Source organism: Meleagris gallopavo, chromosome 21 (assembly GCF_905368555.1).
Source record: "Meleagris gallopavo chromosome 21, MGAL_WU_HG_1.1, whole genome shotgun sequence".
NCBI classification, from domain to species: domain Eukaryota; kingdom Metazoa; phylum Chordata; class Aves; order Galliformes; family Phasianidae; genus Meleagris; species Meleagris gallopavo.
Window position 1 is genome coordinate 2917220 of NC_139424.1, and position 21777 is coordinate 2938996.

Genomic DNA, 21777 nt, shown 5'->3' on the forward strand with positions numbered 1-21777 from the left:
TTTTTTTTTAATGTGAGACCAGATTTTCCATCTGCATGAAACCAGCATTTCTCAGCTGAAGAAAGCAAATCAGCATTTAAAATTCAGCCAGTCCCAAGCCATTACATTCTTGTATCTGCTAGCTTCATCTATGGATTTACAGACATGGCTAGTAAGCAGGGAGAAAAAAAAACAGTTATACAAGCAGGTTTTTTCCACCAGTAAAAAAAACTACTGCTATTTTCACCACCTCTTCATATTCCTAGCCCTGCGTTTCCATATAAACCATCTAATTGTCTAATCCTATTCCATCTGCAGTCTGTGAATATTTTTTGTGTGACTGTATCTGCAGAACACACTCCTTGCCTCTCTTCCTTCATCATCACAACACTCTGCAACCTAATCTGTTTGTGTGGGGTTTTTCTTACTTTCAGAAGGCTAAGGGCATCTTACCTGAGCTAAAAAAGCATTCTGTCCAGCCCCCTTAAACAAGATAACCTTGCAAAGGATCCTAAAATATTTACTGGAGGGCATATTTGTCTTAGTAATGCAGATGACCAGAATGGGACGCGCCATGCACCAGTCTAGCGTACCAGCTGTACCTGTTACACTATTAATGGAGGGGTTTCTGCTGTGCTGCCAATAACATGAGGTTATTTCACAGGTTCCTTTCTGTCTCTAACTGCTGCCACACAAAAATCAGAGAAAAGAAGGTTGGCAATGCTGTGAGGCCTTTCTCTGCCCCACAGAATAGAATCTGTAAAGCAAAAATAAGGTCAGACACTTTCAAATTGCTGCAACAGGAGAACTGAGAGATCATTTTATATCTAGTTCTAGAAAAGGCTAAAAATAAGCCTGATGTGAGGCAGAAGACAGTCTGAAAATGGATTATTCTCATTTTTCCTGTAATGTAATTTTCAGATTTGCTGTGTTTAAGACAGCAGAAAAGATGCATGACTAGGAATTGTTCTTTTTGTGTCTTTCACTACATGGTCTGTATTAGCTTTTTCTTTCCAGTGGTTTACCCACCACTTTTAAAGTGAAATGTTAATTACCACTGCTGCTCAGCTAGAGTTCCCACATCTGATCAAAGGTGTTATTATTTTTTTTTTTGATGAAATGTTTAATTTTATGAAAGAAGAAAAACCTACTAGAGCCACACAAGCAGCCTGAACCTTTATTAGTCATGGAAACAACAATCAGGCAAACCCTTTATGCTTGCAGATCTCTCTGAAGTGATGGGTGGTAGCTAGCTAAATACCTAAATTCTTTTGTTCTGACCATCTGCATCAATGCAGCTATCTATTCCTGTTTGTATCTGTGCCAGAGATATACACTGCAGTTGCATCCTGCTGCCTGATCTGCATTGCTGTATCTTTGGCAAAAATACCCAGCGTATATCATGAAGGATGCAGAGAGGGACAGAACAGTTATAAACCTTGGATATCCAGCTGTACCTCTGGGTGGGCACAGGAAAGAATAGAAAATCTCACCCCTCCTGGTATAGAATCAGTGATTAAATAAAAATTGATACAGAAAAAAAACCTTTTGGGGGTAGATTATTCTATACCTGAACAGAGCAGTCTTTCTCATAAAAAAAATGGAGGTGAATTTGGGTTTTCCCTCAGAAAATACTGGATGTGGACATTGTGAGAGACAGGACCCTGGACTGTAGGATCACTTGTGCCTGCTGCAGAGCATCAGGGGTCCCACAGGTCTGTGCCTGTACAGAAACAGAATCATTGCACAGCAAAGCTCCAGAGGCTCAACACTCACATTGGCTGCCCAGAAAAGCATCCTGCTACATGATAATTACATTACAGTGATTTATATGCCCTGGCACTTGAAAGTTGTCAGAGCTTGGGGAAAGGACTTTTTCACTTTTCCTAATGAAAAGAGCACATTCTTCCTAATTAGTAGTGAAGCTTCTAATAAGTACTATTGCAGGCATTTCTTCTACAACTCTAGGGTGAATCTTTTTTTTTTCAGGTTATCTGCATGTGAGCAAGGGAGAGGACAGACAGACTGCAGCTGCAGTTCTAAGCAGTGCTGAGCTCTTACTTCCAACATGTGCAGTACCCCAGGTGCTCCTCTAGAAGTTGCCTTCTGGCTGATAACCTGCCAGAACTGCCCAGACACCAGCGATGGACCTGGGGAATAACAGTGAGGCCATCAGATTGCTGATGGGTTTATGCAGGGCTCTGCCATGGCAAGATACTCTATTTGCACATGCGGTCTTCCAGGGCATCTCCAACTATAACTTGAATGTCACAAACACTACAAATGTAGTCATGTTTGGCAAGAAAACATGAGGGCTTGAATCCTCCACCACAATTCTCCAGAACTGGATGGACAAACAGGGTAGGCAAGTGAAATCACAGCAGTGATTGTAGGTGAGTGGCTTCAAAAAGAACTTGTCTATTCATCATTTCTAGAGCATAAGAGCTATTACAGAGACCATTCTCTAACCATTCTCTCTCTCTTATCACTTTAGGAGAGTGGGGGTAAATTTGTGTTTTTAAAATTGCACCAAAAGTGATTGGATTACATTACGGAGTGAAATACTGTATTGTGTTCTCTGCCAGTCCTAAACTCACCAAAAGCCTATTTAAGCTGTCAGGCTCCTAAGACAGTATGAAGGTCTGTAAAAGAATCAGGAGTTTTTAAGAAAAGAGTAGCTGTACAAAGAATTTTTTTTCCTGAGTGTTTTTGTGAGAGGGACATCCTTGTTGATTGGAATTCCTGTGCTAAAAAAGTAATGCTCAAAATATGCCAAGAATTGTGGCAATGACAAAAGTAGAGTAAAAACACCATTAGGCTCTGAAAGCCTGGAAATTCTGTTTTTGAAAGGAAGTGTGGTGGAAACTGGAAAAAGTTTTACAGGAAAGTGTGGTTGCTATCCTGGTATGTTGTCCTGCCTGGAAGAAATTATCTCAAAGCAAACACCCAGAGACCATTACAGAAAGGAAGAAACAAATGAAAAAACATCTAAACTACTTTTCATAGAAGCACTGAATTGAAGCAGAGAAAGCTTCATTTCCATAGGCAGAGCAAGGCTGCAGAGAGCAGTGTTACACTTCTTTGCTTCCATATTAGTTCATTAGATAGGTCTGTGACATCTGGCCTGTGTGCCCTGACCCTACTGGTGATAAATGAGTTTAATCTCTGGCATGTGACACCAGTGTTTGTGATTCCTGCAGGTTAATTGATTTCTTTTGGCAAAGCACATTTCCAAGTCCTGTCGCCTGAGCAGCACGACTGACTGCAGAGAGAAAATAAGGCATCTTGAAGAAGAAATTCCCCCATATCCAGTGAGTAATAGGTAGGATATGAGAGAGGATTGGCCAGGCAGAGGGCTATCCCTGCCAAAGGGGTGCAGCGCCAAGTCCAGATGGCCTCTCAGATAGGTGGGAGCTGGACGAAGGGTTTAAATCCAGCATGGAGCTGTAAGCTGCTAATAGCAAAGCACCCAGTTGTCTTTTCTCTCCCAGGAAAGCATGCAGCCAATAACAAATCCTCCCCCGTAAATTCTTCCAAGGAGACCACTGAACCTGTCAGCAGTGGCAGACAGGACCCAGTTGACAGCACAGATCCCACTGCACATGGCATGGGCAGAAGCCTTACTCAGCAGTTGCCAACCCTTATAAAGATACTGCCTCACTGTTCAGCAATGTGTCAAACTTGAGTTAAGCTGCACTCTCCAGGAATCTGATGGTAAGATGACAGAGTATTTTTAACATGGGAGTGGGCATATCTAGAAAGAGTGCAGCAGAGAGAAATTATTTTGTTAGCTGTTATTTATGAAAACTGTTCTCCCTCTGTATCTGAGACAGTTTGCTATTGCACATGTAGGATCAGTAAATGAGTAATACAAGTTCATAAATGAGCACGAATCAGATTAGGCAACTGAAAGATGCAGAGAGTGGAGCAAAAACAAGTCTGAAGCCTAAATAGGTAAATTTTTTCACTCAGTGGACCAGTGACTGGTGGGAAAGCTGGTATGATTTTGACATAACCAAATCTGCTCAGGCTGTCTACAGCAATAGACAAAAGTGAACACATCTGTGTAGGAAAAAAGGAGAACAGTGAGACATGATCTCTCTGCTACTTACTACTCTATCAACAAATTGAACTTCTGGCTCCCTGTTGCTGCAAAAAAAAGTCACCTTGAGCACCTAGAAACTTCTGTTCATCTTACCATGTCCCCAAGGGATCGTTACATAAATTTGCATATACAACTCATTTGTGCCACTACAAGAGAGGAGTTGGAAGGCAGCCAGAGAGCTGCCATCCTCCTGGCTCTGCAGGCATGGGAGGCCTTCAGGAACTCAAACAGGTTTCATATTTTCTCCAGACAATCTGCTGTACCATCTACCTCTTCTTTCTCATAAGCAGATCTTCCTAACCTCTAACATCTAGCTTCAATTACTGCAGCTTAAAGCCTTTATATGCAGACGACAGCAAACCAGTCATCCACAAAGCCTCACTGAAGTTCAACTGAGCAAGACTTAACCTCCTTACCAGATACACAGGTGACGTTTTGTTCTCTGCAGCATGTTTTAACACTTCACTACAGGTGAAATAGATACTTATGGTCACCAGGAAGTGGAAAACTTTCCTTTCTCTGGTATTTGTACGTGTTAGTAAGAGGAAGCAGGACTGCTCTTAGAGGGACACAAACACTATCTGTGACACTGCTTCCAAATCTCCTGCATTCAATGGATATGACAGTGCAAGCCAGAGAATAACACCCAAACTATTTATACACTTATGACAACTCCAAACACCTTATTTTCCTTGTAGCTGTATCATATCTAGTGACAATGACATGCCAGAGCCACTTTGCTCATCATAGAGCAAAGCATATCCTGCTCTCTTTGTCTGCAGAACTGCCATAGGCTGCTAACATAGCCACATCACGATCTTCTGCCCCACATATCTACATCTGTGTCATCAATCCAGTACAACCTGTGTAGTAAGATTTACACAGGCAAACTCAGTCACACAAAGTTCACTCTGATGTGGATGCAGCACTGACTTTGCAAGAACACATCTATCCTGAATCAATGCAAATGCCTCTCAGCCTTGGCACAAGAACAACGCCTCCTCCTCCTCCAATTGGGAGCAAGGCAAAGGCAACTTCCAGTCAACACCTGCCCGCATATTCAGCATGACGTTATACACAGATACTCTACTGTTCAACAATTATGAGAAAGAGACTAACCCAGCAGTGTGTATGTCATGTGGAAGCGTCTTCTGAATTACTGTAGTTGCCAACCGTGAGGTGGTCCGAATCGGTTTCATTACTGAAAAACAGTAGCTTTTTTTTAAAAAGCTGCAATAAGGGACTGGGAAATACTATCAGCACAGCGAGCCTTGAGCACTTATGTCCCCACATACACAGCTTTCTTCCTTCTCTGCTCATCCGGTGTATTGGAGGTAGTGAGCAGGGTACAAGGGTCTGAGACGGGACCGTGTGTTCAAAATTGACCACCAAGCTCTGTGAGGTATCTCTTGCTCTTCACCTAGCAGTCTACAGGTGCCAGCACACAGCAACCCCTCACCACATATGGCCTGGTCTGTGCATGCTCACGCAAGGATAAAAGGGATCAGTGATCTCAAGTACTGTGCTCCCCTCCAGGCCATAAGGCCAGTAACTGAGATCCACCAGAGCAGAAGCATGTAAAGGATGCCCAGCCAGCATGACACAAGCCCCTGTGCTTCGTGCAGCCTCATGCACTTTGCTGAGCTGAGGTTCTTTGCATACAACCCAACATCCTTTACCTGGAAGGACCAAGGCCCAAGGAAAGAGTACAAGCATAACGTTCAAGAAAGAATACAGGCTTTGGTACCTCCCCATTTGCAATTGCCAGGTTACTCACTGTTGTTCAGCTTTGGCTCGGTCACTGAGGAAGAATAGGGCTGTAGCCAGGAAAAACATCCCTCCTAGGACAACGACAAATGGGCAGAGCATGAGTGCATACCCCAAGCTGAGGAACTCCCAGAGCGGGGACTCCTTTGTGCTTTGTCGTATCAGATCTGAGATCTACAAGAGAAGGGCAAAAAAAAATTAGTCACTTAGATGAAAATAGACATTATAATGTTGAGGGAACACAGCTCCAACAACAACCACCTACTAAACATATGCACGCAATTTAAAATGGAAGATTTTGTTCAGAAGAGGCTGAATGTCCTCCATACTTTCGCCTTCCACACGCCATTATTCTGCACTCTGGAGCCTGGGCAACTCACACGGTGAGCAGCACGGCAGGGGTTCTCCTCACCCTGTCACTCTCTGCCTGAGCTGTGAGTCTTCCCACACCCCTCTCCATCTTCTCCCTGCCTCCCTCAGTGACTGAACCAGTGGGTGTCCAACCTTGCTGTACTGAGCAGGCCTCCTGGTGTGCTGATGCTGCCTCACTGGCATTGCTTGCTCAGTGAGGTAGTGATCAATCTTCTGCAATTTCTTTGAAGTCTTGCTTACTCCTACATCTTTACCTACCTTTCAGCAAAAGGAGGTATTCAACTCCTTTCCTTTGTGTTGAGTGGGATGGTGGAAATATCTTTCATGGAACAAAACCCACAGGTCCCATTTGCTTTTCAGAGGCCGACCTTGCATATAGTTTTATCTGAGGCACGGGCTTCATTCCCTCATCTATTCTCCCAGACTTTCTGCTCTCTGCCCACCAGGCTTAGACCAGGTTTGGCATGAGGGCCAAACAACCAGACACCACTGAGTTCATGGGATAAGGCAACCTGTATCTTCTGACAGTAGAAACGCATAATTATCTGAAAGTGAACACAAGTGTGCACTGACACAAAGGAGAAGCAACATGCAGTGGAAGTTTTTAATTCATTATGAAAAGCTTTTGCTACAACTCAGTATTATTTAATGAGTGCCTATAGCTAAGACAATCACATTTTAATATTTCCTGTCCAGCAAAAAACTTGTCACTCTATAAATCAACAGCAGTAGCAGCTCTCAAGTGATTATGTATTTAAATGTCCAGCTCTGCTCCTTTTGTTGAGACAGAAATACTACTTTATACCAAAAGATTGCAGGGAATTTGCACCATAAAATCTTACTGCTGTGCACACATACAAATCAGTTCCAGAAACAGTCCAGGCTTGACCAGCCAGCATCTCCTAAACAGGCACACTACTGCTAATGAAAACGGTGACACAAAGTACAAGCAAAATCCAACATTGAGAGCTTACATCTAAAGAAACAACTAGATGAAGTGAGAAAATGTCACACCCAGGAGAAATCACCCGTTCAGAGCCCTGCACTGCAGCCAATTCTATTGACCTGGCAGGTAAATGTGTTCAGAGATGCCTTACAGATGCCAAGATCTGCAGAAGGTCACAGAGGGATGGAGGCACTTTGGAGCACTGACGGCCTCAGAGTTTTAATAAATCTGGAGAAGGAGAAACAGCCAGCCTGAGGCAGGAGGTGAAGCTGCTCTGCACACAAAAGAGTAGAGGACTGCTATGATGGGGCAATGTCAAGAAGTGATGAGTGAAGAAGCACCAGAAGAGCGTTTCAAAGGAAATGATTTTTTGGCCAGACTTCATTGCTTCATTCCCTGCTCTATAAAGTTGGAGGAGAAAATTTCAGTGTATGGAATATAGGCTAAGGAAGCGTTCCTGGTTTCACAAAGAGAACTTAATTCACAGCATATAACACACACGAGAAAAAATAAGAGCATTATCACCAAGTCTCAAGTGAGAACCAATGGATAAAAAGTCCTTAGATTGAAAAGCAAACAACAGTGGCTGTAAGTCTGAGAGACTTATTAAACGTAGCAGAAAGTTTTGAACGTGAACAGAACACACCCATAGGAAATCAACAGAACATGCACTGCATTCAGAAGACAGGACCTCAGTTGGTAATTTATTCCCTCTTGTATTCAGAGACCTTAGTTGCCAATGTTTCCCTTATGCTTCATTATGAGCCAAAATTCTACACTGAATCAGCCTCTCTGTGTACAATAGCCAGAATTGAGGCTATTCTACAACAGAATTGAGAAATTTCTTTATTGGGAATGGATACAATTATCCTCCAAAAGGACCAGACAATAAATCACTCAACAAATTGACATGATAAATCACCAACCGATGATGAAAAGCTAGGCATGGATGATGTGATATTCCGGGCTAAAAAGCAGCTTTGAAAATGTAAAGACTCCAATAAATAAAGCTCCCAACACACCTTGCTCTGCTTTGCTCTTCCTAAAGCACCGTACTGACCTTTTATACCAACAAACCTTGTTAACACTGAATCTGCTGCCTTTGTCACTTTTAACCCTCCATACTCTGTAAGTGTGCACTGTAGGATGAGCAGTGTTTCCCCTTATCTGAGGTACAATTCCACCCATCAAGCCATATGGCTTTCTCATCTAGGTTCTGTATAACCTCCACACCCATCTCTGCAATCTCTTAATTCTGGAATTTTTATCAGGGCTCAGATATTGTTTTTGCTGTTAACTTACAGTCACTGTTCTATGTTGTTCTGCTCTACTCAGCTACAAGCCACCTGCTCAGACTGGAAGTTTGGCCATCTCTTCTCTGAAGGACACAGGACATAATTACAGACTTGTGCTCCAAGAATGACATACTGTTTGCCAAATGATCTACACTGCCTTGCCAATTTTTGGCTTTCAGATTCCTTGAAATGATAGGACTGAGTTGGCAAGACCCAATCTCTCCTCGTATTCAGTGTCTTCTCTCTATCACAAGTAACAAAAAGCGGGTGATGCATGCATGCAAGTCAGTGCCAGTTCTTCAGCACAGAGTCATGTATGGGATTCCTTTTTTGCTTTGCCACTTCTTAACTGGTAAAAGAAAAAAAAACTTAAAAAACCTTTACCCGAAACTTGGGAGTAGAAAATCAGTGAGTCCTTCTGCTGCTTTGCAAGTTCCGCAAGTATTTGATATCATCCTAAGCGTGAAACTTCCCATCTAACATACTAACTGTGTTTTTTCCCTCACCAACACAGATCTGGGATCAAGAGGAATGACTTAGCTAAATAAACTTCAGCTGATGGCACTTTGTCACCCAACACAAACGACATGTGTTCAGTGGGCGGCAGTCCCTGGCTGGAGTCCATCTAGAGGAAATGCCCACTTCCCAGAGAAGAACAGTTCGCTCCAGCAGGCTGATCCAACACAACCCAAACCTCTGATTGTGTCTCAGTCTGAGTGCAGAAGACAGTGGAGGAAAAGTTGAAACTTCATTGCATTTCTCTGAAGCCTACAGAAATACAGCTTGCTCCTAAGATACTCTACCACCCAAACAGCATGAGCAGTTCAATTACAGATGCCCTTACTATACAATGTGATGGTAGCATCTTTGAAATCGTTTCAGCTGTCTTGTCTTATTTGCTGAAAAGTACATCTCAATTTCTCTGCAATTGCTTGATTTTTCTAAATTTCTGATTTCACTCCTTGGGCACCAATCTTGCTGTATTTCCTCTGTAGTATCTGATTTTTACTGTTACCAGTTTGATACAGGCCAGGTTCTCTCTGGTTCACCTCTTCAGCACCTCTTCTTACCACAGCATTCCTGGTAACCCCACAAATGTTTGGGGCTCACCCTCTCTGAATTCAGAGATGCATGTGAAAGGTTTCTCTGATCATTTTTTAAAATCAAAATATAACAGGAAAATGAAAGACTAGGAACAAAAAATAAGGGATTTTATAAAGAAAATGTAAATCATTTTCTGGGCCTGTGGGGGAGAAAAAGCATTCACGTACCATGCTAAGTGGTGTGAGAGACACGTTGCAGAAGAGGAAGTAAAGCCAACTATTTTGATACTAGCCCTGAAAACTGTAGAAAGATAAAAGCAATTACGTTCTGAAAGTTGTTTCAATTTTAATATTGGCATGTCTGGATGATAGAGATTAAAAAAGCAGAACATCCTGTTAATCTTAATTGTGTCCTTCTGGGATCACAACCAGATTTGCTGTGGGGATGGTAACAGTATCAACACCCTGTGTTTGTGCATGGTACCTGGGACTGCCCCTGCATGACCCATAACAAGAATTCCTGGACTGCTCATCTGTTTATACACTTGCACTCCTCCTAAGATTAGCAGAGTGCTTCCTTGAATGGGCCACAGAAAGTTAAAATACTCAGACAAAGGTTCCACTTTTAAAGCTAACAAATGGACTTGGTATGTCTGTTGGTACTAGAGCAGCACTTGCCTCCAGACTTTTGCCCTGGACAACAGGAGAGGTTCAAGAGCCTATTTTCTTCGTGTCATTGACTGTCCTATCTCTTCAGCTCTGGTCTGCCCTGGGATGTTGTCAGGGAACACTGGACTTTCTTCCCTCCCAGCAGGAGATGCCTTGTACAATGGGCAACGTGGAGTCAAGAAACATGGCAAAGAACTGAAATGTGCAGGGCTGGGTGATACCCACTTACCTGTAGAGATCAGGTCTGTGGCAGAGGACAGCAGTGTGGGAGCAAAGCTTTTAGCAGCTAGGAGAGGCACTGGCCCCTTATGTGGCTGGATGTCCCAGAAGGGGAAGTCATGAAGCAGATAAGCTTCTTCTAACTGATGGGTCACAGTGTGAGGTTGTGGGGCTGCACTGTCCATGCAAGAGCTCTGTGCCCAGCAGCAAGTGGGCACAGCCAGCGTGGCTGTCCAGATCTGCACATGGTGCTGCTACTGCCTCAGGAGGGTGACCACTAATCCAGAAGTGTTTTATAAGCACAGTCCCAACCGCAGTGGTACTTAGCTAGGATTGGGATGATTTACACTGCTATTGCTCATTCCTTGTGCAGATAGGGCACAAGGCACCTCTTAGTGCTTTCCTGTGAGGATCAGCTGCTCTCTGCACACTAATTTCCTTGCAGAATGGATATCCATCACCATCTTCCCTGCTGCTCACTGCAACAACATAATGCTTGTGATCAGCAGCAAGAAGCACTTGCAGAAAGCAGACATCTCATTCTGAAACACGCCCAGTGCCATGAAAACTGTGTGTCCATGTTGGGAGTTTACAAGGTCCTTGGTAACTTGAGAAAGAACCAGGTGGGAAAGATTTTTAGCACGCTGAAAAAGAGCAGATGGGACAGAGCTTGAAATGCTTGAATGGAACTTCATTTAACGAGGTACTTTTACATAATTTTATTGTCCATTTATCAATAGTACTGAGAACCTGCACTTCCAACCAAAGTTGCAGGAAATGACAGGTACACAGAAACTGTGGGGAAAAAAAAGAAACAACAAAAACAAACAAAAAACCCTGCATTAACAGGCTGTGAACCCTTGGCAAAGACTGTTTTATATACGGGAAGTCATTTGTTTTTTTTTAGGGCTGATTTAAATCTTGCTTGTTGCTGAGTCAGAAAGAGTAGAGAAATGTTAGCTCATTGCAACAAGATAAATCCTGCGTGGATTGATTTCCAGGTGCTTAATTCTCCCTTTTTTGTTTTTTGTTTTTGTTTTTGCATCTGACAGCCATGCCATGGAGGAGGCTTTTAATTACTCAGCTCAGCCAGGACCATAGAAATCCTCAATGTAAAGTTACTGCTTGAGGAAGTTAATAAGGATGAGGGACTGGGGGTTCTTTTTTCTTGCAGTATTTCCTTTCCAACATCAGATAGAATTGAATGGCCTGGATTGAAAAGGACCACAATGATCACCCAGTTCCAACCCCCTGCTGTGTGCAGGTCACCAACCAGCAGCCCAGGCTGCCCAGAGCCACATCCAGCCTGGCCTTGAATGCCTCAAGGGATGGGGCATCCACAACCTCCTTGGACAACCTGTTCAGTGCCTCACCACCCTCTGGGTGAAATATGTTGGACTGCAAGAGCAAGTCCCATTTTACCCTCCGCAGTCACATGGGTTAACGTGGGGGAAGACTCTGCAGGACGACTGATCCTCTTTGGGCTACAGAAGCCCAGCCAAGCAGCTGGCACTTGCTACAGAAACAAGAACAATCAAAAACATGAATGTATATCACATGCTATCTCCTGTCTTCATCAGGTGAAGTACCAAGATCTCCATCATGGCAAAGCACCCTGTTCTGTTCGTGCTATTCATGATCGCAAGAAGGAAAAGAAATCTGGATAAATGCAAAGTTCCCTCAAATGCACTGCCCAGAGGATTTGATTCATTGCTAGAAGGAATGTTCACTGAAAACTTCATTCTGCCTCATAGAAAGCAAGCCCTGAAAAATGAGTAAGCACTTGTGCAGACACTCACTGAAAAGCGTCCTTGGCAAAAATGGAGGTGGCTTTCCTGTAATGTGACATGCAGCAGGGAACTGAGACCTCTCCTCCATCCTTTATTGCAAACAGCAGTGGAATATCTCCTAATAGTCCATAAAACAGAGTGACGTTGGGAGAATAATTTGCACACTTATCTTGCAGGATATTCTTTGCCTTTTTGAACTAAAGTTCATCTCACACTGTGCTTTGGCAGAAGAGAAGCACTACGTAATCACAGCAAGCACATAATGGGCTGTATTTGAGGAATGGCTGTACAGGTCAAACAGGGACTAAAAGCCCAGACTGCAGCATCACATCACAACAATCCACTTCATTCCAGTGCCTTGTTTTTAAGCAAGTCAGCAAGAGTGGATTTGAGCTCCAGCAGACCAGTGGCCTGTTTTAACATAGCAGGCTAAACAGGAAAGAACCGTGTGTAACCATGTCCACAGATCTACTCAGGAGCAGCCACAGCATTTTAAACTACGAAATATTAATTTTAAACCATAATGCAGAAGTTCAGCTTCTTCAAACAGGCAAGTCTTTTCATGCAGAACTATTTTTATACATTTACAGCATTTACCAGGACGGATAAACATTGTTGTAAGCAAATCCACAAAAAGACTGTTTCAAACTGGCACAAGAGGGCTGTTCTGGCTGCACCTCCAATTATGACTTTTATGAAATTAATATCTCAGCTACTGCATTTACTACAGTTTTTTGAGTTGTCCCTAATCAAATGCTGATGTGCCTTCTTGATACTCTGCACCAATGATAATCAACACTGTTCTCCTAACTACTTGCTAAAGGAAGGTCGTTAGCATTCTTGCTATTTAGGTAGCACATTAGACCTCGTTTATTGACCTACTCACATAAGAAAGATGGGGAAGGGAGAAAAGTGAAGAGTGACAACTGATTTGCTTATTCATAAAATTGCAGATGGACCGATGGAGAGCTTCTGCATGACCTACAGCACACAGAGCAACAAGCCCCCCCTGAGCACAGCTGCAGAGCAATGCTGTCCCTACACTAGCTGAAGTGGCTGGAGGCTGTGTTCCTCAGCAGATCTTTAGAAGTAGCGAGCAGGGAGGCCGGGACAGGTGGGCACCACCACCAGTGGGTTTGGGAAGAAGCTTTCAACCCACCAAAAGGTGGAAAGGTGGAAAGATACTGCCCACTGGCACTTTTACACACCATTCCTCATTTGTTGATGCTGCCAAGTGACAGAAACAGGCAGGTTTCAGTCCCCAGACCTGATGGATGGTTGCAGAGGGAAGATGTGGAAGAATTTAACAAAGGAGCAAGCTAATGGAATAGGCAAAGCAGCAGAGCAGCCAGGACAGCATGTGCCCACAACAGCAGCTTCTCTGGCACATTTAGAGAGAGCAAAGCCTGCAGTAGGTGCCTGCTTCTAAGTACAGCCAAGGCGAGAAGCAAGGCAGGTCTGGGTGAGGAAAGCACTGCTGGATGGTTCTTGACACACACTGAGGAAGGAAAGAAAGAGCCCTCAGATACGGAGGTCTAATGGACAGAAAGTAGAAATTACCTCAAGAACAAAGTACAGAGTTACACCCCAAGCCATTAAATGGAAATTATTTAAATTCTGCAGATTATCACAAAGGTTCTGAGAAAGTTACAGATATCTAGGAATGAAAATTATTACATCTAATGAAATAAAGCAGCAGTGCCTATTCTTATTTGTGAATGGAGAGGCAGCACTGATCTATAGTAATTGATCTCAGTGCTTAACAGGCAGGAAAACCTTTGCAAATTGCAGCTGTTACCCTAAAACTGTATTTGCATAGCTGCTTTGCAAGAAAACCTTAATACTTTTTACCATAAGAAAGGTTATTGATATTTAAAGACATGAAAAACAGCCACACACATACACTTTCTTCCATCTAGCTTTAAACACTAACAGATATCTGGTACTTTTGGTGATTATAAGAACAAAACACAAAGCAGTTATCAGATGTAGCTGTGCAGCAAGATTTGGAAGCGTGGGAGATTATAGAAAAACCTGAGTCTGACCTTCAACTTTTATGGCATGCCAGAGAGCAAGGGAGCAATCACAGATGTAGGCAGCTGTTAAGTACTTCAGTGCTCTACATGAGGATTATAAGATCAATAGGACTTTTATTGGTACCCAGCAAACACAGACAACTGGCTGACACAGCTTAGTTGTTCAAGGACATGAATATCTAGTTCCTTACTAAGAGCACTACTGGAAGGAGTCTCACTGTGAACTCCCCAGTACTCTGTAAGATTTCACCCATATTTGGATCCAAACACTGCTTGCTGAGTGAGAGAGCTGCAAGTGGGATTGTAAGCAATCAGAAGGAATGGCAGACCTTCAGGATCTCAGATGCACTCTGAGTGATGAGGACGCTGAATTTTCTGTGGTATTGGAAAGCTCCAGCTGACCTTTCAGTCCAAGTAGCACACAGGGAGCATGAGTCAGCCAAGCCTTCCAGAGCCACAGAAATGGATGCTGGTGCCTTCTGTGACATGAGTGCTTCCCTCCTGCTCCCTGCCAAGAAAGCTTGCACTTGGGTACCCTCCTTCCAGGCAAGAACTGTCCAATAACTACAGCTTTAGAAAAGAGTAATTCAAAATCATAATTAATATTTTCCATGTCCAAAGACAGCCCAAGGCAGCCATTAAATTGGGTTTAAGCATATTCCAGCAGGCATCCTTAAGTAAATCACAACTTGCTTGCTCTCTGAATACCAGAAGGGCAAGACGTATTATTTCTACAACCAAAGTCCTTTTCTATCTGTGACACCAAAGAGCCCTAGGCAACTTTCAAGATTAATTGCAATCATTCTGGGTCCTCACCACTCCTCCTGGACGTGTCTCTTATGCAACAAAAAGAACGAACACTCAGCAGTCACCTGGGAGCCTCAGTGCATCTCAGACCCTGCCCCTCAGCACTCCATGCATGCAGCCCTCCCCACTCCATTTTCTTCCTGCCATCCTCCTGTGCTGTCTGCCTGCACAGAGCCGAATCTCCCAGTGATTCATTTGTTCTTGTGACTTTCTAAAATAAGATCATTTCTCCTGGAGTGCCCAGAATATTGAAGTAAATAAAGACTAAGCCAAATTGTATTTATTTGTTCTCTTGAGATAGTTCTCATTCCTTTGATCCATTCAGCCTTATATATATCTGTATGTTCCTGTAAGCTTCAGAGGGCTGTAGAGCAACTATATTGGTTTTGAGAACTGGCATTCAAGAGTAAATATTATATATATATATATATATATACACATAAAATACAAATAAATATGATTGTATACACTCACCAATGTCCAGGGGATTAGTAGAATAGAAATATTGGTTAAAAATAAAAAGTAAGTTCCACACCAGCAAGCAGCTGTGTCACACAGCAGTGCTGAGCTGGAAGAGCACATCTGAGCTCTCTCTCCAGGGTGAAACTAAGATCCCAGTTATATCACTGGAAAACTGTAGCACCTTCAACACAACATAAGCAGTGCCACTTAAGACTTTACAAGGAAGCTGCTATATTTTATAAATGATGATCTGTATTCTCTGCAACTCATTGCATTAAACACAACACAAGGGTGCAAGGGAAAGGAATTACTCCAGTATATCTGGATTTCTTTTCCTCATTAGACTTCCCAAGCCCTATGCTTTCAGCTTGGAATGTTCTCCAATTGTCAGCTTTTGGAGCAGGGTCTTTTGTTTCTCTCTGCATTAGGTAATGGTCACATAAGAGAGGTTTTGAGTCAAACCAATGCCAACAACAGCAGCAGTAACAGAAAAGAATGCAACTAATTAAAAACAAAATATGCACACTAGAAAGGAATACCAAGAATCCTCCATATACATATACTTCCTGCCATGGATTCTGCACCATCATTTATTATCATACACAATGAGTTTAAAATATCAGTGGGTCAGAACAGCTCCAGGTTGCTACCCGTAAGTAGAAATTTGCCTTAAAAGACAGTTAAAATACAACTGCTCCAATCTGATTTCTGACAGACCTTTGTCCATACCACAGAAGCAACCTTTTTCCCTTTAAATGAAGTCTGAGAGCCCTAGGATGAACAGATTTGGAAGCTCACTTCCTGTGCAAAAGTAGTCCTCCCCAGTTTGAACCCTAGCCCACAGATAACAAAAGCAGATAGAAAAGTTGCACTGCACTGCTCCACTTCCCACTCTGCTGATAAATACAGGCCTTCCTTCCCTAGCACATTTAACCTCTCATGTTAGGTAAGCAGTTAGTAAGCAAAACTAAACATGGATGCACAATACCACCCAAAACCACTGTGAGCACTTACAAATCCAATCAGATAAGGACTGCCAGCATCTCCCAGAAGGTGCGAAGTGAAACTCTGCAAGGCCACTGCGGTTGCACGGCGTGTTGGGATGACCACATACTGCAAAGAAGGAGGAAATAGAAAGAAATACATAAGGAAGTGCAACTGAAGAACCTGTTCAGCTCTCTTGTACTGCTTAATTAACATCCAGGACAGAGCAAACAAACTCCAGTAGAGTTCAATTGCTCTGCTACTCCTCTTGGCTTTATAGCCATCCTGACAGCAAGTGTCCAGGAAAGGCAGCTCTGTCTGGTCTTTACTCCTTGCTTTCAACTGCACTGAATGCACTGTTTTGCCTGACAACTCAGGCTCCAAAGGATTTTAATACATCACCCATGAAGCACTTTGCTATTGCTCCTCTGCCTGTATTTTGGCATGTCTGATAGGGAGAAAGAACCCCGAAGATGCCTGCAGCAAATAACCTGCTCAGCACCACCAGCCTTCTGAACAAGGACTTTGCTGTAACCTTGGATACTGTGTTCTTTCCATAATCAACATATCCTTTGGTTTCCTCTGAAAGGTCATGCATCCTCACCTCCCATTCCACCTCTGGCAGCTTTTTTTTTCCCCCCCACAAAAATATGGGATTACACTTCTGAAAGGTTACAAAGACACATTAGGGAAATTTCACAGAGCCAGGATATTATAGTTTGGCCTCCAGTTCTCTAACAGGACATTACACCCCTCAGCCAGGTCACACAATATCATCCTGACTATGCAGGATCAGCAAAAAACATTATTTCCCACTAAGGGATCAGAGCTTGCAGTAAACAGAGACCCAACCATAGAAGGGAATTAAAGATTAAAAAGCAAAACCAAAAGAAAACAGATCAACAAACACTGGTTCTATCGAAGGGTCTTTGATTTATAACATAAATTCAGAAGCAAAATAATTACCTCCTACAGAAAACCTGTGAAAGAAGCTGGCTAAGAACAACTGCACCATGTTCACATCTCCTACTTCAGAAATTGATGCTGTCTTGATCTAAAAGCTGAAAGCAAGAAAGAATTCACAAGGTTCCTAAATCCAAGCGAGCTTTGTTTCCATTTCCGAACACTGAATCCTGTTCCGTCCTCTTCTGTTTTCCTCCCTTTGGAGAGCTCTCTGCCCTGCCAGAAAGGACTCTGGTTTACGTATTTGTTCACCATGATCCCTTTTACTTCTCCACTTTCTCTTGATAGACTGCCTCTAGCTTTTTTTCAGAAGTTCTGCCTTCCAAGGCTTCAGTCAATTCTTGCAATGTGTTCCTGAAATCATTTATTAATTAAATTGGCATTGCAGGACTGGCATGTCTCCGGCTAGAGATGTGGAGATGAATTTACCTTAGCTGTCTTAGTTAGGGAGAACTGACTGCTTGACAGCGATGTATCTCAGGGCACAGAATTTGAAGCACTGCTTCAGTGCTCATCACACCCTCTCAGAGAAGGTCTGCAGGCTCTGCCTGCAGTAGAAAGAGCTAACCATAACAAAGGCAAAGAAACAGCGTTCAGAAAATTCACAGCAGAAGAGGATTCATGCCTCTTTATAATGATCAGCTTCTACCAAGCACAGACAATTAGGAATGATGAGTAAAATTAGATGAAATGCTTCTGCTTAGGGTCTTACGCACGTGCTTTGACAATGACCTGCCAGTTCTTCTGTTTTTGACAAAGCTGGGAATGCATGCTGCTGGTGTGCTCTGACAGCACACATCCAATGGGTACCCTGTTAAAGTCCTGTGGTGCAACAGACGAGCAAATGATCAGATCCACAGCAGCCACCTGGCTACGGATGTTGGATACTGTCCTCCTTCTGCACCAAAGAGCTCAAAAGAGCCTCGAAGGCTCACAGATATCCCAAGAGGAAAATAAGGGCTAGACTTCATTAGAGGCACAGAAACATACTGAAGGTCACGCTGTGAAAGAGGAGGAGAGCCACACAATTCATTACTGCTCCCCAAAGACCTGAGGTAATGGGTGCAACCTGGAGCCATGAGACAAAAGAAGATAAAAATAGTGAGTAACTGCTCTTCCCACCTGGGCCCCACAGGTGCAGAGGAGAAGCATTCTGCAAGCTGTTTGAGAAAAAGGCATTTGAGAAAATCAAGTGATGCTCTACCTAATTCAAGAGGCTCGAGCTGTGTAGATCATAGAAACTCTGTGATTTGGAGAAGAAAGCTTGCCTGGCTCTATATTGTATCAATTTTCTTAGCAAAATGACTAAGGAAATCACAAATGCAACTTACCATTTCAAACAAGTGGCAATGAATCTGTGCCAACTGGAAAAAGAAGTTTGAATGACAGCTGCATCATATGTGTGTATGTATATATTTGTACACATAAACAGACACACATACACAATTATACACAATTCTGCATGTGCATCTGTAGTATGTATAAATAATTTTCCAAGTAGCAGTACAATTTACAACAAGTTTTCACTTTGCCTAGTTAAAGAAGTTAATGATGGCTGAAACCATCAATATAGTTTATAAACTGCCAAAAGTTGTAAATTTAGCCCAGAATTCAAATGCCAAAAACCAAACAAAAACAACCGAAAAACTCCACCCCAACGTACAGCAAGCAAATGGACAAGAGATATTTCTTCCTCCTCTAAAAAGATGTTGGATGTTGGATAGGAAATAAGACTGAAACCAGCATCTCTAAAACATCTCTAAAAAGTACTCCACCCTATCCTTGCTTTAAAAGCATTTTATTCAGATGGGAAGCAGTTGCTAGCAAACATAAACTACTGTTCTAGAAAGACAGCAGTAAATTACAGTTCTAAATGGACATATTGATGCTAAAATAGACTTAAATTCAAGCCATCCACAGCCTGGTTTGAGCATCCCACAGAAACTGGAGGTGGGAAAGCCACAGCAGACTTGGCGGATGTCTGTGGGATTGCCCTGGCTCATCTCTGACTTCAGGCTCCACTGCAGGCAGCACACAGGGTGGGCAGGAAGGCTGACCAAGCAGCTCCAGCAAACCTCCCTTCCAGAAATAGAGGTTCAGAAAGGCCATGGTTTACTGTGGATGTTCCCTTCCTGTAGTGAAACCAACAGAACTAATTGGTCTGAAATAAGTATAGTAGGAAAGACAGAGAGAGATCATTCTTTTGCCAGTAGAAAGCCATGTGCTAAAGAGGTAAATTCTGCTGTCCTGCTCAGAGCTGGGCTGCAATGTCTCGTGGGCTGTGTGCCTTCACTCATAAGCATTTCTCACCCTGCCCTAAAACGTAAATTACTGCACTCACAGATTACTGATGTGTGAAGCACGAGAGAAGCAATGAAAACTGCTGGAAATGCTGCTTTGTCAGCTGTAAAAATACACAGTATTTTATACCATATAAATAATTGCCTTTAATCTAAAGGGATGCTAGGCAGAACAAAAGGCAAATTCTTCCAGGGTTGTAGCACAGCTGAGCACCCTTGCTTGTTTCAAGTCTAAAGGAAGAGCTACACTGCTGCACCATCTGAGCATGTGGCTGGGAGGAGATTTGGAGAGCTGTGCTCAGGAGAATAAGGCTTGTTTTGTACAAAGCTGTGTTTGGAACAATAATCAGCCATTTAAAATCTCAGGTGGTGCAGTACATTCTGCAGTGCTGACAGCTGATCACACCTAGCTCTCTGCATCTTTTACTGCAGTCGGTTTGAGAAACTGCATGCAGGCAGCTACAGTACCAAGAACAGAAGAGCAATGGAAGCACAAAGCTATGAAGAGCCAACAATTTGAAGATAATGAGTTAACATCCTGGTTTTTGCCAAGGAAATCAAACTTGCAAAAGCTCTGAAGCTGCTTACCAACTTGCCAGATAGGGTTCATAAGCAGTCATGAGATGTGCAAATCTTTGGAGAAATGTGACAATCATTTGGGATGAAGTTTTCAAAAGCCTCACTTCTGGCATAAGCCAGAAATCAGCCAGAACTGAAAGCTTTTTATCCGTGAAAATAGGATCATATTTTTGTATATGATAAAAGTGTTGTTAGGCTTACACTAATAATGCTTTAAAATTCCTTACCAGCCTTGGGCAAGAGGAAATACCCGTCTGATTGCACCAAATAAACAGTAATCAGTAGAATTAATTTGCAAAACACTTAAAGTGTATCTCATTGAAGCATATCCACACATTTCTCTGGCTAAGGCTTCTTAAAGAGCTGTCAAACAAGGCTCTAGCCCTGGCTCTCACCTGTTGCCTGACTAAAAATGTTCTCAAACCCCTTGTGTCATATAAATGTACTTCAGGCCATCTGTTTACAGGCTTGCAGTGATCTAAGTGGATGTTTACATTTATTTGTATAGCACTTTTACCATTCCGCTCATGCTGATAATGTATTAAGCTGGGCATTACATATGACACTCAGTTCATTTGTCTGAAAAGGCAAGAAAATAGCTAGCTTATGAGCTGGGATCAGTTATCAACATCTGAATTTTAACATGCTGTTAGCTTACTTCCTGTGTTTGCAGAATTGGAAATAAGAATATTTTTCCAATTATTTCCAGTAATTTCTATAGTTGTTTGTTGTTTGCTTGTGTGCACTAGAGCAATATATATAACCACAAATGCATCTCTGCAAAATGCAGTTCACTATTCGGTGCTGCTCATACAAAACAGATGGCAAACCCTGTAACAGTTATTAAAAAGTGACAGGGTACTGAAGTCACATTGAAATCAACATGGAAAAGCTCAGTAATTAAAACGGAATAACAATAGCATCCTTAGCACATTTGGTATAAAGAAGCGTTTGGGACAAAAGTGTCTTTTGGGGTTAACTTGAGATAGCAAGATAAAGTTTCACTTCCCTCTCAGCTTATTGCCTGAGCTGCTCTTTTACAGCCACTGCTGGAGGGCGGCAGATGTGTTCCTGGCCAGGCCCTTACCTGTTTCAGCCGCTGCTACAGAGGATATAAAAGATCTGCTCGTTTTGACTAGGGAGATTTGGGAGCTCCTGTGAATATCACTGCAGAAGACAGGATGTGACAGGAGGCAGTGGTGAGCAACTACAAGTATTGTAATACAACTTCCTCAATACAGCTGTCCGTAGACTGCACATCTGTCTAAATGTTAAGGTATCACTGAATGAATGGCAGCATCAGCCTTGAAATCAGCACAAGCTGCAAAACTCATGTAAGCACAGAATAAACAGCCTATGACAAGCTCTAGTATGCTAAAGCTAAATTGGTAGGAGGTACAAACCTGAGCAGTTCAAAGCCATCTAACACTACTGAAGTACACTACTAACCTTTGCTTCTCT

The 21777-nt window shown here is 42.7% G+C and overlaps 1 protein-coding gene across 5 annotated transcripts in view; it reads right to left on the reverse strand.

The window, feature by feature from the left end:
* The window catches only part of SPNS2 (SPNS lysolipid transporter 2, sphingosine-1-phosphate), a 124396-nt gene that overhangs the window by 13131 nt on the left and 89488 nt on the right, over positions 1–21777 (reverse strand). For 2 of the 5 annotated variants that reach the window (XM_085240780.1, XM_085240778.1), the window contains 3 exons: positions 16505–16603; positions 5862–6025; positions 5204–5285 (listed from right to left, as the gene is read on the reverse strand). In XM_085240780.1, coding sequence (XP_085096906.1) covers positions 5219–5285; positions 5862–6025; positions 16505–16603 — 330 coding nt within the window. In that variant the 3' untranslated portion in view covers positions 5204–5218. Of the gene's footprint in view, positions 1–5203; positions 5286–5861; positions 6026–11099; positions 14792–16504; positions 16604–21777 lie in introns of those variants that run through there. The other 3 variants (XM_085240782.1, XM_085240779.1, XM_085240783.1) reach the window with 3 other exon arrangements.